Here is a 17377-nt window from a genome sequence, read left to right on the forward strand (position 1 = left end):
TCAACAAAAGTTTCATACTAGGGCCTTTAAATTCCAGTCCGTTGTCACATTGGATGATGTCAGGGGCAAGGTTAACCATCAACACGTCCTCTAATGCCTTTGCAACTTCACGCGAACTCTGCGTTTTCAGGGGTTTTGGCATAACGTACCTAGAATAAACGTCCACGACTTGTAGAATATAACTGTATGTGGACCCCTTGTAGCTAACACTTTGATTTTTCATGTTAATTATGTCAATCTGCCATCTTTTGCCTGGTTCCTCTTCTGTAATTGTCTTTGGCTTTGGCTTGTTTGTAAATCTCGGATACTTCTCATGGTAATACTTGCTATTGTACAGTATTTCAAGGATAGCTTGTTCCGAGAACCCCGTGTAATTTACTTTCAGTTTGTTGTAAATAACCCTTGCTCCACATCCTTTGTTTTCCATGAACATCTTCTCAACAAATCTAGGAAGATCTTCTTTCACAATGACTTGCTTTCCGCCACACAATAAAGAACCCCGGTCACCAAGCTCGAAGTCCTTACGTTTTCTAATCATGGCCAAACAATTATTCTCTTCAGGTGTCCGTTTCTTCACAGGGACATCGAACGATCCGTTTAAACATCTGACAATAATGTCGTACTTCGACCTGGGCAAGCACCCTAATTGCTTCCTTTTTCTCCTAATTGCTTCCTTCATCTGAAATAATATAATAAGTTATTATACATTTATACTTCATTAGTTAATAGAGCTTGTATTGAACACCGCGTGTCGAAAACGAATGTCTCACGACATGAGCTGAGCTAAAATCACTCGTCTGATAGCTCCGCTAAAATTTACAATCCGAACTTCCGGGCAATATGCGCAATGAAAGTAGCAAGTACTTCATGTAAAGTTTCATTGAAATCCAACCGAATTCAAATTCAGGGGAAAAATAGCGGGCAAACTTATGGCGGTCAACGGACAAACGGTCTGTAGAAACCAATGCTACGTGGATGGAAGGGATATAAAGAAGGGGCCCTGGGGGCCTAGGTCGCTCACCAGAAGTCACGACTAGGCAGGGTTCGAAGGTCAAAGACCTATAAACTCCATAAAATTTAAAATGTTCAAATCTACAGATTACAGGAGCTCGATCTGATTTTGGTGGAAAATACACTTTCGAAAAAATGACTGTAGCTTAAATATTTTAGCAGTTTAGGAGTTACGCACCCGGAAGGAATGCCACGGACAATTGGATAGACGGACGGACAACTGCAAATGCACTCTGAGGGGGGGGGCATAAAACATAAAAATCAATGCATGTTAAAACATCAATGCATATTAAGACAACTGAAAATTAAAATTATGTACAGTACTTACTGTCAAGAATTCTTTTGAAGTTTGAAGAAAGTTTGGATTTCAATTCTTTCTAGTCGAAAATCACAACTTTTCTTGCCGACCGCCAAGTCAAATATGGTTACTGACTTCTGAGTAAGACTCGTGTGCAAAATTCCCGCCTTTTTAAAGCGGCACGTTATCAAAGAAAAAATCGGAAACTTCAAAGCTTTGTCGGCTTCTCAGCAATATGACGTCGGAACGACAAATCAACTTTACAAAGTAATGTTTAGGAATACAGTCACACCTGTCTAAAGCAGCCAGTCAAACATCCTTATTTTTGGAGAGATATATTCATTTAAAAGAGCTCAAAATCTCTTAAATCGGATTTTGGTGAAAATACACTTTCGAAAAAAAAAGTTTTAAAAATTTGAAAATTGCTATTTATGATCTCCACGAAAGTATCTGGCCCGCCCGGGAATCGAACCCAGGCCGCCTGCGTGCCAATCTGACGCGCAACCGACTGAGCTAGCCGGCGAAACAGTTACACAACCAGCAAAATCCATGTAAAGTGTGGTTAGGTTAGCTGTTTCTGTTACTGCTAGTTACGACGACGACGACGACGACGACGACGATGATGATGATGATGATGATGATGATGATGATGATGATGATGATGATGATGATACTTTTGTCACTTCCAATATTAGGTTAATACAATGTATTTGAGTTTGAAAAAAAGTTTACACATCGGCAGACTATTTCATTTATTAAGAAATACATAATTTATGTACCATATACGTAGGCCATTTTCATTTTTATGAGTTTTTTTGGTATGTACCAAATACGTTTTGGCGAGCATAGAAAAACTTATTCCAACCGAATATGGTACAATGTTTGTACCATATTCGGTCGAAAATTGTTCCATCTTCAGTCCGAGTATGGTACATTTGTACCATATTCGGCCGAATATGGTACAAATGTACCATATTCGTTTTTGTACCAAATACGGTCCGACAGAGCTATGTCAAATAGTGTATTTAAGAATCTATAGATTATTGCAAGTTTAATATGCATGTGGATGGATATTAACTAAATATTGTCTTCATTGTAAGAAGACATTGAAGCAGTACTTTATAATAAAAAATGCTGTCAAACATGCACTTAAAAACAATTTTAATTCTGTTACTTATAATCATATGTATAATGCTGAATGTCTCCCAATTTCATGGTTTATCGCACTATTTTTTCCAATTTCGTGGTTTATCGCGCTAATTTTCCCAAACCAAATGGCACAGGCTGTAACAAATCAAAGCAAAACAATCACTTAACAGATTTTATTATTAGCAACTAGATTCATCAAATGCTTTATGTACCGTTAAACTGATATGTAACCCAGTCATGGTGTTTTAATGCGCAAAATGATTGAAAAGTTTAAAACTACTTAAAACAAAGTTCATGAACATTCATCATCCAGTTCTTGAATTATTCATGAATGACTCTTGAACTGAAAATGAGACTATTCATGATATTTTCATTTCATGAATTATTCATGAAGATGAAAAGTTCATGAACTTAAGAACATTCATGAACATAATTATTTTCGTAATATCATTTGGGCAAAATATCTTCATAGGGGAGATTCATAGTAAAAAATAGAGCATTCCTATATGACTATTTATACCTTGTCAAACAAATACAATTGTAACTGATATTTGAAAAACACTAATTAAAGCAAAAATGTAAATGCACATCAGAAAAGACAAAAAAACAATCTTCATAATTATTACAGCAGATATGAGTTCTACAATGGGTAATCAAATCAAACTGTTACTTGTGATCATTTTCAGAACATCGTGGAAACAACATGTTTCTTTAAGTAATACTATGTTCTTTCTCTAAACAACAGCAGTACTAAATGACTGAGCGTGATCGCTTTCAGAGTGCTCAATATCCCTAAGATAGAATTTTTTGAAATGTTTAACTGATGACCAATCAGCAGTTTTTAATATGTCAGACACTTTACAACCTTTCATGAACGCAGCAGAAACAGAGGCTCCTCTAAATGAATGAGGCTTATAAATGTTTGTATCAACACCTGCAAGATCTAACACATATTTTAGTCATCTTGCAATGATACTGGTGGACACAGCCTTAACATTTGAATAAGAAACAAACAATTGTCTAGATTTTCTTAAATCCTTTGTCTTAGACAGAAAACATTTCAAAGTCCTTACTGGACAGAGTCGAGGATCTTCAAAAGCCCTAAAAATTAAAATATTATAATTACCTGGCTTTGAATGCTTTAACTTATCGCCACAATTAAACAAGATAGCTTCATGTGCTTCAAATAAAACAAATATTTTAAAATTAGTTCCTGAGTTGGACAAATGGGATCTCTATATTGGATGTTACACCACAAAGTCCACTTCTTCCAAGCTAATGAATACTGCTTTCTTGTGCCTGATCGACAACTGCTGTTGAGGATGCCTTCCGCAGTCTGCGATGAAATGCCTCTATCAGCAAGGGATTTCCGGACACAACTGTTCCAATCAACTGCAACTTCTTTCTCATAGGATGTTGTATGTCGTTGTGTGGAAGCGTTAAAATATCCCTGTGACGTGGTAATCTAACAGGCAAAGAAATCATACACTGTAGTAAGGATGGAAACCAAATTTGATTTGTCCAGAAAGGACATACAACCAATGCCTGTTCGACATTACCTTCTCTGATTTTATTTAAAATAGCTCCCATAAGACAAAAGGGTGGAAAAATGTATGGAGTAAATTTGGTCCAGTTCAATGAAAATGCATTTGTTGCAAAAGCATTTGGACCTGGAATCCATGAAGCATACACCTCTAATTGACAATTAAGCCTTGAGACAAATCAATCAATATTTGGACGTACAAGTTGTGTGATCAGTCTCGTAAATTTTTTCTTTTTAATCATCCATTAAGTGCTATCTGAAAAATATCTCGAGAAGAAATCTGCTTCTACATTATTCTTTCCTGGTATACAGTACAGCCAAAGCAGAACAAACGTATTTCGGGATCTGCGGCGGCAAGGCGAAACGAGTCGATGCCGCGTCAGTCGTTGAAGCCGCGTCAGTATGCGGCGGCAAGTCGCATTTCACCGCGAAACTTCGCATCTGTCCGCCGAGGCATGCCGCGATCCGCGACATGATGCCGAGTTGATTCGCATCATGAAATAAAAATATTTTAAAAATTATTAGCTACATGAAGTAAACAAATTTTGAAAGAACAATTATAATAATAATTAAAATCATAATAAATGTAGTGTGCGCGGATTGTATTAGCATATACATGTAAGCATAGTTAATGTGTCTGGCCAATTAAGTTTGTTTCCCGCCCGTAGTGTATGTTTTTCACACATTAACAAGGTCACATAATTATGTTTTCGCACAAACAAGTGGTCAAGGCTCCAGTATATGGTGGATTCATAAATGAATTGCATGTTGATTTTGCTATTAAATTTAAGCTGAGAAAATTAGCAGTTTGAAGCCACATCAATAATCAAGACGGTGACGACGTATTTGTTGTTTTGTTAATTATCAGCTTATTATAACTATTGGTTAAATATGCGTTTATAAACACGTTTTATTTTGTTCATATTATACAGTTAATATCGCTACTAATTACCCGATAATCCCGTATATTCCAGTTTTAAAGCAAATGCTGGTAAATATTTACGATACACAAACATTCTCGATATTTCCTTAAGTATCAAATACATTTTGGCATTTGTTAATATTTATAGAGATGATAAAATATCGTCTAATCGGTGCTTTTTTTTCCCACTGAACACTCATTTTACGCCTGACGTGATGTTCATGTATTTATACAACACAAAATACACCCAAACTTTCCAAACGACGTTCTACATGTCTGCATAATTTTAGCGCGCTTTTTATGAAATAAAGGATATTTTAGCACTGTTTATTTGACGCTAGAATTTGCCAAAGGTCGCGTTAGCATTAAAATTCGGAAGTGTGTTTCGGATTACAAATTTAATAATGATAATCGAACGAAACATTAACAGTTGCGCAAAATCTACGCTACATACATGTATGTACATGTAGGTGGATATCTTTTCACTCGATCCACCGCGTAAGTATGCGGCGGATTTACTCCGCGAAAGTACGCGAGGTTAAAACAGACTCTGCATCGTTGCGCGGATCGATGCTGAGTGCCACGCCACGTGAACACACGATTCGGCCGCCGCGTACTAATAATCTGGCCGTGGCGTAGCCGCGGATTATGTTTGTGCCGCGTTGGCTGTACTGTATGATATGCCGATATGAAAACATTTCTTGCCAAACACCACTCCCAAATAATTTTTGCCAGATCATCTAAAGAGGTATTTGCCATTCCACCAAAATCATTTATATATGCAATGGCTACCATAGAATCTGACTGAATTCCTACATGTATGTCATGTTTATCCGATACCCAAGATTTCAATGCAAAAAATATTGCAAGTAATTCTAAGGTTTTTTGATTCCTTAATAGACCATCTTCCATTTGTTGATAGTTTTTTCTCAACACAATAGGACCCAAAACCAGCATTGGAGGCATCAGTTTGAATCCATAGTGTTATCGGATTTTGGCGTATCTTTTTGCCATGTTTGTTTTGAACATTTTTAATCCACCAATTTATCTCCATCAAACATGCAGGATTTAATTGAACTGTTGAATAAAAATCTGGATTCTTTTGAAAAGCCTGAACTTTGAACCTTTCTAATGTTCTGTAATGTAACGGTCCTTCAAGGACAGCATCAAATGAATTTATGATCAACCCAATGAAAGATGCAAGCTCTCTTATTGAAATGAATTTTGTACTTGATAAATTCACACCCATGGTCTTGATTTTTCCTTTTATATCATCTGGCAAGAAAATCTTGAACAGCTCTGAGTCAATTACAAACCCAAAATAGGTAATCCTTTAAACGGGCTCTACGACAGATTTCTCGTCATTAATAACAAAACCCAAAGACTCCAATTTTCTAATCATTAGTTCAGCATTTGACTTGCACAATTTTCTGTCATTATTCATTCCTATTGAATCATCTATGTAATAAGAACATCTTATTTCCAGTGTCCTAAAAGAAGCATACACTGGCTTCAATGTTTTTGTAAATACAAAAGGTGCCGAGCTTAGGCCGAAAGGCAAAGACACAAATGCATATAACTGATCTTGCCATAGAAATTTTAAAAACTTTGTGCAGTCCTGATGAATGGGAATAGACCAATAAGCTGAACGCAAATCCAGGGAAATAAACCAATCATTTGGTTGTATTAGTTCCAAAACAAACGCAAACGTTTCTTGTTTGAATTTATCATAGTGAACGTATTCATTCAGCTGCATTAAATTTATAACTGGTCTAAATTTACCATTTGGTTTTGGAACTAAAAATAAATTTGATATAAATTCTCCATTCTCATGAGTAGAATACTCTATAGCACCCTCTTTTAGCATTTTGTTTACTTCTTGATCAATCAAGGATTTTTCAATCTCTGAAAATTTGATTTGATTTGGAATATTTATTTGTATTGGAACCTGTTCAAAATTAATTTTGTATCCTTGAACAGTGTCTAAAACCCATGAATCTGAAGTTATATTTTTCCATTCATCAAAACATAACATTAATCTTTTAGAATTACTTACAGTAGCATCAAAATCTTTTGCTTTCAGTTTGGGCCAGCTGATGTTGCTGTTGCTACTGCTGCGGGTTTTCTGCCCCCTCTTGGCAGGTTATGCTGATAACCAAATTGTCCATATTGACTGGGTTGTCTGCCCATACCCCTTGGGTTAAAGCTGTAGCCGTGTGTGGCATAATTGTATGGCCTCGAGCGTCCAGCTCCCCTATAGCCCCGATTCCTGGTTGGGCCAAAGCCCTGTGAATATTTAGGGTACCTGTTATTTGGGAAAAATTTTCCGACTTTAACAGTAGTCTCACATTTTTTCAATTCTTTTGAAACATCATCTCCAAACAAATATGATGTAACGGGGGTACTCAGACTACAAATGTTTGAATATTTTGATTTCAGGGAGGGTCTGAAAAAATATTGCCTCCTAATACTCGGATGAAACTGAGCTTGTCCCAGCAATGTCAGTGCATCTGAAATGCAGTCTTTAGCTCCAGGAAGTTGGGCAATATGTGGCTTAATAATATTTGCCAATGACAAAATTGGGATCATTCCAGCTGTTATCAGCCCTTGAATGTCTCTCAAAGACTTGTCTGTTGTCTGAACCCTTCTAGACTTCATCAAATCACTCCAAATTTCCTCATTTACACGAGGAGCTGACATAAAGTCGCAATTTGAGGGAACTTTATATTTGTCAATAATTTTGTTGATCTGACATTGCTGTGTACAAGCTGTATTGATTAATGATGCCAGTTTTCACAAAGGAAGTTCCTGGCCTTTGTGAGTAAAACTCCTTAGAGGGAATTAGCTCAAACACAGAATAAAGTTGTAACAATATATTTAATAACAAGATGAACACATAAATTTACAATGTTCTATTACGGAGTTCCGCAAGTTTCTATCTGCCTTAATGTTAAAATTATATTCCTTATATACAAATTATTAGCTTGACATGTATTCACTGAGTTTTAATCTGTGAATTACAATATAATTTAAAGAGGCATAATCAACACATGGATTATAACAACAGAATGCACTTTTAATATTAATCCTACAAACTGTGAACAAACAATCAGATCATAATGTATGCCAGTCTTATTTCTGAGAATTAAATTCTGTCAATCTAGTAAACATATCACAGTGACTCTAAACCAAACTAAACAGGTCCAAATTTGTCCTTGTGACAATATCCTCCCCCCTAATTTTTTTTAAATGCTCCTGCATTTGGAAATCTTCTTTTTGATGTTTGTTGTTTTTTTTGTTGGTGATTCTGCCAATTTGTTTTCTTTAGATAATAATCAATTATAATGAATTAATAATAAAGTGCTCCAAATGTGTATTCCTTTGAAGTGTCGAAGTACTTGGCTTTTCTTCTATCAAATCTGTTGATTTCTTCTTCTGGGAGGTCACATTGCGCCAGCACCTTTGGAATGTCATCATTGAAGACGTTCACATTTTTGAAAAACATCCTTTTGTTGAAGATGTCTCTCAAAAGCCTGTTAATTTTGTTTACACGTGTTTTCAAGGTTTTCTTTGTCTGACCCGTGCACAGTCGCTTTGCATCTTCCGCTGCATCCAAGGCCTGCTCCACCTTTTCCATGCATGTCATGAACACTTTCAATTGTTCAGATTTACCTTCCTTCATTTCTTCACAGACATCATTGAAGCTGACACTTAACTTTTGGTATTTTTCATTTAATTCAATCATGTCTTGTTCATACTTCTTAACATCTTGTGCTGATTCCTTCAATTCAGACTGATCAGTGTTGACAGGAAGCAAGGTACTCACAGCTTTCCTTTCATTGTAGTAACTAATTCTGGACCTATCCCTTTCTCTTTTGAAGAATGTCTTTGTTCTCCTTGTGATAAAGTTAGAGAAGCACTTCCTGGCATAATGTCCAAACTTGCCACATCTGAAGCACTTTGTTCCAATCGCTGGACATTTTCACAGGTGCCAGCGTTGCCATTTTTCATGTCCACAGCGATTACATTGGGCATTACTGTGGGCACACATCTGTGTCTTCTGTGGTTGAATTGACTGTTTCTTCTTAGGCTTTCGCCATGTCCATCTTATAAAATTTGTTGATGACATCTTCTTGAAGATCCAATTTTACTCGTTTTGATGAGAGTATGGGAAAGGTATAGCAACGTAGAAGTGCTATATGCCTGTATTCTCCACCACTTTTCACTAAGGAAGTTCCTGGCCTTTGTTAGTAAAACTCCTTAGAGGGAATTAGCTCAAACACAGATGTAACAATATATTTAATAACAAGATGTACACATAAATTTACAATGTTCTATTACGGAGTTCCGCAAGTTTCTATCTGCCTTAATGTTAAAATTATATTCCTTATATACAAATTATTAGCTTGACATGTATTCACTGAGTTTTAATCTGTGAATAACAATATAATTTAAAGAGGCATAATCAACACATGGATTATAACAACAGAATGCACTATTAATATTAATCCTACAAACTGTGAACAAACAATCAGATCATAATGTATGCCAGTCTTATTTCTGAGAATTAAATTCTGTCAATCTAATAAACATATCACAGTGACTCTAAACCAAACTAAACAGGTCCAAATTTTTCCTTGTGACACAGTGACTCAGAAATTGAGTCTCCCTTGTCAGGGGCCTTCAATTTTGGCAAATCCCAAGTAAAAGGATCATCGTCACCCTCATTCTCGTTCTCATTGAATAATGAATCACGAATGCTATGTGCCAAATTATTGTCCAAATCGGACATATCCAAATTCCCATGCAACCAGGCATATTCCTCTGGACAAGTCTGAGCAACAAACACAGAATTAGTTTTTCAAAAAAATGCATCTAAACCTTAAATTGATCGTAATTTGTTTACGGAATCTTCATTTAAATTATCAAGATCAACAAAATTACAGTTCGAAACAGCCTCGTTGTTTTTCTTTTTACCGGAAGAAGACTCAACATTTGGAACTTTTTTGTTTTTATCGTTATTGTTAGATTGTGAGGCACCCAACGGGTTATTTGGCAATGACTTTTCAATCATGACACTTTTGTTTTTATTTTCATTAACTCTTTTTACAACAGATTTTAGTTTCTTTGAGGCACCAGAAGGGATAGGTTCATCGCACTCGAAGCCAGAGAATTTGCCCTCAGACGATTCAAAAATTGTCAGGACATCGTCCTTGTCGTGTTTTTAGACCTTCTTGACATCGTCAAGCAAAAACACAGTAAACAGTATGCCGGCTAGCACGTGCACAACACCAAAGTATGCACAAAAAGTATCAGTATATTTTAAACCTCGCCGTATAATTCCTGTAACAAAACAATAACGCCGGCATACAAAACATTTAGTAAGATCATTCAAAATGACAATGCAAAAACCTTTTTTTAAAAAGGTTGAAAGAAAAGAAATATCAATACACTTGGTCTTTACTCACCCAAAGAACGTACACAGCCTACGTTCTAGAGCTATCTGTTCATAGACAACTGTCGCTGTAATAACTAAGAGCGCCTCGTGCATTTCGTTGTCTTTATAGATGGTTATCATGTGGGTTAAGGTCAAAATTTTTACCTTTAAAAACAGCGAAATAGACTGGTCACTGGAGTAATATGCTTGTATACTGTAGGCTGGAGGCCTTGTGAAAATAATGGCTAACACAATACAACTTATCATGACAAAGCTGCATACCAAATTTAAAATCATTCCCTTTTGCCACTACTGATGCTTGATGGAATTTTTTTGAGATGTAAGGATGGATTGACATCAGTAAAACTAAATGCCCCGATGCCTATAGGCGGGTAATAAAAAACACACTGAGTAACCTACCAAATAAGTCACTAATCAACCTTATGTTAATTCAATATCCGGGCTTTGCCTAAATAAACGGGAGGTCGATTACCGATACCAAGAGTGAATTTGAAATGCAAATTAGTATTCCTCACAAATTTCTACTTACCAGAACCTGCTATACTTGAAGATGATGGCTTGTCTTTTGGGGTTTCAGGGATCTTCTGATCTGTAGAGGAAAAAAATTACTTTGATAAAACTCACTGGAACAAAAGTAAGTACATTTAGGGCCAATAACCCCATGGCCAATGCTGACAATTGTGACTTAAATGTAACTTGGGTATATCTTGTCATTCTGGTCATTTTTGCTTCAGTCAGATTTTCACTATCTGCAACAGTTTTCAAAACGTTAGTCAATATTTGTATTGACCAATATGTTCTTTTTTAGTCCTGGCAACCATCTTGCTTGACCGACATGGACATCAGATATAATTTAGAAATTACATACCCTAAGGATAATTATGGCTAATTTGGTAATAATGGGTGCCACGCTCGGCTACAGGTGCAGTTTTGAATAAATGAAAGCTTGTCAGATTATTTTTTTTGGAGGTCACAGTAACATTGACATTTGACCTAGTGACCCCAAAATGGGTGTGGCGTGTAGAACTCATCAAGGTGCATCTACATATGAAGTTTCAAAGTTGTAGGTGGTAGCACTTTGATTTTAGAGCCAATGTTAAGGTTTTAGCACGACGCGGACGTCAGACGACACAACGAGCTGGCTATGACAATACCTTCGAAAACGCCGAGCTAAAAATTGGGCAGGGGGGGGTTAAATGCAGGGGGAGGGATTAGGCTGAGAATCAGGGAACTAATTTTGTCTGTTCTTTATTAAGTGAACATTACAGTAATGGATATCAAAACAGGATTTGGAATGCAAATCTTGTTCCTCGCAAAGTTACACTTACCAAAATTTGAAATACTTGAAGATGACTTCTTGTTCTTTGGCTTTGGTGTCTCAGGGATCTTCTGATCTGTAGAATAAAAAAAAGATAAATTCATGTATAACCAGAGGCTCAAATAAGCCTTAATCACTAAATTATACTTAAAAAGTTCCCTTGTGAAGATTTTTTAAACCATGAACAATCCAATCCACACAGCATTAAGTTTCTAACCAAGTTTCAAATTATTTCCTTCAGTAAGTACTGATATCAACTTGCTTTAAGGATATTTTTTGGAGACATTTTAACGGACATCAGTAAGGTTTGGGCATATACAATGTTGCACTACCGGTACATAACTTATATGTTTCAGGATGAATTTTTAGCTCTGAAATGTCAAGAATGGTGAACTGTAGTATTCCACCTAAAAAAAATTCATTTGAACAAAAATTCATACTACATTTGAATTTTATTTTGCTATTCCACATACATTTACTCTTACCAGAATTTGCAGATGACACTTTTAGTTCGTCCTTCGGTGTTTCAGGGATATCATTTTGATCTGCAAGAAAAATTAATGGCCATACAAATTTGTGAATTTTCAGATTTGTTTATATGTACACTAAAATTGTTACTTTTAGATGAATTCACATCTGCATCACTGTACATGTATGTACCCCCACCTTTACAGTGTTCAATATAAACGTTTTTGCCCACAGACTGCACAATCATTTAGAGATCTTTCATACAAAATTATTCTGCCCTGCAAGATAAATTTTCAGAGGAACATGGTATTTTCACAGGCCTGGGCTGTCGGGGCCCGTGTCTAACCATGAAGACTGCCATTACAAGATTTTACGGCATTGTTCCAAAAAAATCATGACAGAGTTAATGTATTTTGACTATTGAAATATTTTTCGATTTGTCTCAGGTAGGAAAGTCCAAAAACTGGACACATTTTTTTTTTTGAGTCTTAATACCATTAACAGTTAAATGTTCATCACTCAGACTCATACCTTTCAGTTGCTCATCTACATTCACAATCTTAGACACATCTTCTGTCTGGTCAGAAATATTTCTGTTCTCATCGACATTTAAAAATGTATCCAACACATCTTCTGTCAGTTTAATTATATTTCTGTCCAACCATGCGGTCATCTCTGTTTTACCTGAATTATGAACAAAACACACAATATATAATAATCATTGAATTGAATATCATCTAGTAATAACACTACCCACATTGTCAGTCACATAGACAGATCACATGAGAGAAGCTAAAGTACACAGATCATTGAGTCAATGTAGGGTCCAATACGTCCAATTTTATTTTTTTTAAATAGTTTTTTAAACTCTTTATGCTTAGTTTACAAAGCATAAATACATACACTGTTCGAATATTACTGCTCATCATGACAATGCATTAAAATTAATGATCATATAAATGGATCACAGTTATACTTAGTTTAACCAATATTTACAATTGTAAACAGATAAGATATTGAATAACAAGTCTCGCTCTCGGTTATCAATACATGAAACATGACTGTGTTTTCAGCAAAATTTCAAATAACTTTCCTGATAATTTGATCCATGTCCGTTATAATAGCGCATTTCATAAACGCTTTATAAATCCTTTGTTTCTTTATTGTAATCGCGAATTGCAATAAATCGGGAATATTTTATGGTTTTTTTAGATCTTTTTAACATAGCAACGAGAGTTTCGCGACGCCATCTTGTTTGTTTAATGGTGAGGTTGATTGGCCGCGCGCTTGAACTAATACATTGGTTGCACCGGTTTAAATCGATTCACGCTTCAAATTGATTAAAACAAGCGACGACAGTTAAACGATTCGTAAACAAAATTTGCAAATTCGGAATTAAAATCGGTTAAACGAAACTAATCAAAATACTCGTTCTTAACGAACAAACCACAGGTGTTTAGCATGTGGCTATGATATTAATTAGTGAAAAAATCATTTTGAATGATAAATAATCATATTATAACGAAAAATTAACTTTTCTGAAAAAAAAATTCACTATCAAATATATATATAACAAGGTATGCAACTCAAAATCACCCCAAAACGGGGTGCATCGCTTTGAACAGCCATATCTTCATCAATTGTGCAGCGATTTTCACGATCTTGGTCTTATTCAACGCAGAAATAAATTTCCTTTCTGGAAATGTATATGTCTTGCAATATTTTTACAAATGCTGAGTCAACTTTTAAGAAATAACACAATACACAACACGCATGACCCAGTTGACAATGATCAGTGATTTTTTTTGCTTTTTTTTGTTACAGCCTGTGGCATTTCGAATGGGAAAATTAGCGCGATAAACCATGAAATTGGGAAAAATAGTGCGATAAACCATGAAATTGGGAAACATAATAAATTTGATTATAAGAACAGAATAAAAATTGCTAAGTATATATCATGTTTGACAGCATTTTTATATTATAAAGTGTTGCTTTCATGTCTTCTTACAACGTTTTGTTAACATCCTTCCACATGCATATTAAACTTGCAATAATCTATAGATTCTTCAATATACATGTACCATTATGCAAAATAAGTGTGTCAATGTACATAAAAGTATAAGGTGTATGTCATAAGGTAAGTATTAAACTCTTGTCAAAACGGCACTGGTTCGATAATCCGGAAGATTCGTTAATCTGGAAATTTCTGGCAGAACGGGCGTTTCCGAATAAACGCGGGTTCACTGTACATGAATGTAGAAAAACAAAGGTGTTAATAAGTTCTATAAATAGACATAATTTAATATTTATGTAATGGAATTAAATTGTTACTGCATAATATTGTTATTAACTTTTGTCCTCACAGCTTACTCACCAATAGGAATGCGCACTGTTTCCTTAAACTTTTTATAAGTAACAATTGTTTACAACAAATTTAACAGTAATTGTTTGCAGTAAAAAGGTGTTATGATGATGCCTGACAATGTCTTTAGTGTACTTTTTTATATAACACAAATGGTTAAACTGTGATTCCTGGTTAATATATATGCGATAAACCGTTACTTCGTTACCTACGTCAATGATGATGGTGGTGTGTAACCTAGAGTGGCTTTGTTTACTTTTGAAGTTTAATTTTTATTTTTACGCAAGTTGAAGATATCTCAAGTTCCAGTGACATATATAGGTGAAAAATGAATATGTTCAAGTTACAGATTGTACTAACTTTTTACCTGCTACGTTCTTTGGAAGACTACAGCGATCGTTATATAAAAGTGTACCCTTTCTCGGATCACAATTGGATTTCGGACAGTATTGATATTCTTCCTGTTACTCATGGTAAACTGTCATACTACAGTCATTTTATTAGTCATGATGTCAAGACCTATAAGAATAAAGTATCATCATGGTGTTCTATAAAGAGACAGTCTAGCTTCCTGCCCATATGTATACTATTATGCGGAGATGTACATCCACATCCTGGTCCTTCAACAGATTGTCATGAAAATACAACTTCAAGTCCTAGTACACAGTACCATGTATTTGCAAAAAGGGGTCTACATTTCATACACATCAACACTAGAAGCTTGATTCCATCTTTGGACGAAGTACGTATTATAGCACGTAAAACAAGAGCTGCGTGCATCTGTATCTCAGAATCATGGCTTGACGACTCGGTACCGGACTCGGAAATCTTTATTAATAACTATTCAATTCAACGCAAGGATAGAAATCGTCACGGGGGTGGTGTATTGATCTACGTTCGTAGCGACTTGTCGTTCAACAGTCGTAGGGATCTGGAGCATGCAGAAATAGAAGCAACATGGCTCGAAATACTCTTGCCGAAGTGTAAACCAATTCTTTGTGGTGCAGTTTACAGACCACCGAAACAGTGCAATTTTTATGATAAATTTGAAAGTGTTTTATCATCTAGTACCCATTTTTCTGAATATGAAACTGTAATTTTGGGTGACTTCAACACAGATGTTTCTAAATCTAGATCTTGTGCTCTTGTGTCATCTTTTAAAGATTTTATCAATATGTTTAGTTTAACACAATTAATATGTAATAGTACAAGAGTGTGTAACACCACTTCGACCACTATTGATTTGGTTCTAGTTTCGGACCCGGAGAAGATTTCACAGTCTGGTGTTATAGAAACATCTTTCAGTGACCATCACATGATATATTGTACCCGGAAAGTAACAAAATCATTCATAGGATCGCATAATAACATTTCTGCACGTTCGATGAAAAATTATAACACGGAGATTTTTCAAGCGAACCTTTTGGCTACGGATTGAAATCAGGTTTTATTGTGTGACAATGCTTCTGAAGCTTGGGATCTTTTTAAACTTATATTTATGTCAGTGATAGACAATATTGCTCCTATTAAACAAATGAGAATTAAACAAAGGACTGAACCATGGATAGATTCTGACATCTTGGAGGCCATCACGCAAAGAGACAAGGCTTTTAGTAATTACAAAAGTGATAAAAGTGCTGAAAATTTTGAATTATTTAAATTATTAAGAAATAAATGTAAATGCTTAATTGATACAGCGAAAGAAAACTTCTTTACAGAGTCTCTTGAAGCTAACAAAAATGACTCAAAGTCACTCTGGTCTATTCTTAAGAATCTTGGTTTACCATCTAAGAAAGGATTATCTTCCTCTTCTAATATTTGTCTCAACATTGATGGAAATATATGTTTTGATAAGGAAATTATTGCAGATTCTTTTAACCATTTTTACACTACAGTTGCCTCAAAGCTTGTTGATAAATTACCAACTTGTGTTCTTAAGTTTGGAAAATCATTTGTCATTAATTTTTACGCTAGCATTGGTGTTAAAGCTGCTAACAGTTTTTCTTTTTCTTTAGTTTCTGAGAACCAAGTACTAAAATATTTAAACCAGCTCAGTTCTAATAAAGCAACAGGTTTAGACGGTATGCCCTCACGTTTTGTGAAAGATGGGGCCTCGATTATTTCTCAACCTCTTACTCATGTTATTAATTTATCTCTTATACAGGGTGTTGTTCCAGATGATCTCAAGTCTGCTAGGGTTGTTCCTATTTTTAAGAAAAGTGATACAACCTCTGTTGGTAATTACCGTCCAGTCTCTATTTTGAGTATTTTATCTAAAATTTATGAAAAGGTTGTATATGACCAAGTTGAGTCATACTTCAAGGTTAACAAATTGTTGTATAAATTTCAGTCTGGTTTCAGAAGTGGTTTTTCAACGGACACCTGTCTCATACATCTGACTGATTATATCAGGCTGGAAATGGATAAAGGTAATCTCGTAGGGATGATTCTTCTTGACCTCCAAAAGGCCTTCGACACTGTAAATCATTCTATACTTCTCATGAAATTAAGTGCAGCAGGTCTTGGTGATGATATATTAAGGTGGTTCAATTCATATCTTTCAGATAGACAGCAACTTGTTGATGTTTCAGGCACTCATTCCGGTACAGCCCCAATATCATGTGGAGTTCCACAAGGGTCAATTCTAGGTCCCCTGCTCTTCCTTATCTATGTTAATGATATGACTGCTGTGGTTAAAAATAAGCTCCTCCTATATGCAGATGACTCAGGTATTCTGGTGTCTGGTAAGTCTAAATCTGATATTGAAAGGTTATTGAAAGAAGATTTGCATCTGGTTAGTCAGTGGTTGGTTGACAATAAGTTGTCTCTGCATTTAGGTAAGACGGAG

The 17377-nt window shown here is 35.4% G+C and overlaps 2 protein-coding genes across 3 annotated transcripts in view; one reads left to right on the top strand and one right to left on the bottom strand.

The window, feature by feature from the left end:
- The window catches only part of LOC127879036 (uncharacterized), a 465202-nt gene that overhangs the window by 129285 nt on the left and 318540 nt on the right, over window positions 1-17377 (top strand). The gene's annotated exons all lie outside the window — the stretch shown is intronic.
- On the bottom strand, window positions 2535-13422 carry LOC127879045 (uncharacterized). Of its 2 annotated transcripts, XM_052425637.1 has the most exons (6): window positions 12699-13422; window positions 12185-12244; window positions 11710-11775; window positions 10911-10970; window positions 6980-7209; window positions 2535-3923 (listed from the first exon to the last, which is right to left on the bottom strand). In XM_052425637.1, exons 1-5 carry the CDS (start codon window positions 12838-12840, stop codon window positions 7178-7180), a joined length of 360 nt encoding a protein of 119 aa, XP_052281597.1. In that variant the 5' UTR covers window positions 12841-13422; the 3' UTR covers window positions 2535-3923; window positions 6980-7177. The 2 variants fall into 2 exon arrangements, 1 of the variants encoding a protein (XP_052281597.1); XR_008048892.1 differs by lacking the exons at window positions 10911-10970; window positions 11710-11775; window positions 12185-12244; window positions 12699-13422 and adding an exon at window positions 10392-10466 and having other exon boundaries at window positions 2541-3923.

Source organism: Dreissena polymorpha, chromosome 4 (assembly GCF_020536995.1).
Source record: "Dreissena polymorpha isolate Duluth1 chromosome 4, UMN_Dpol_1.0, whole genome shotgun sequence".
NCBI lineage: Eukaryota > Metazoa > Mollusca > Bivalvia > Myida > Dreissenidae > Dreissena > Dreissena polymorpha.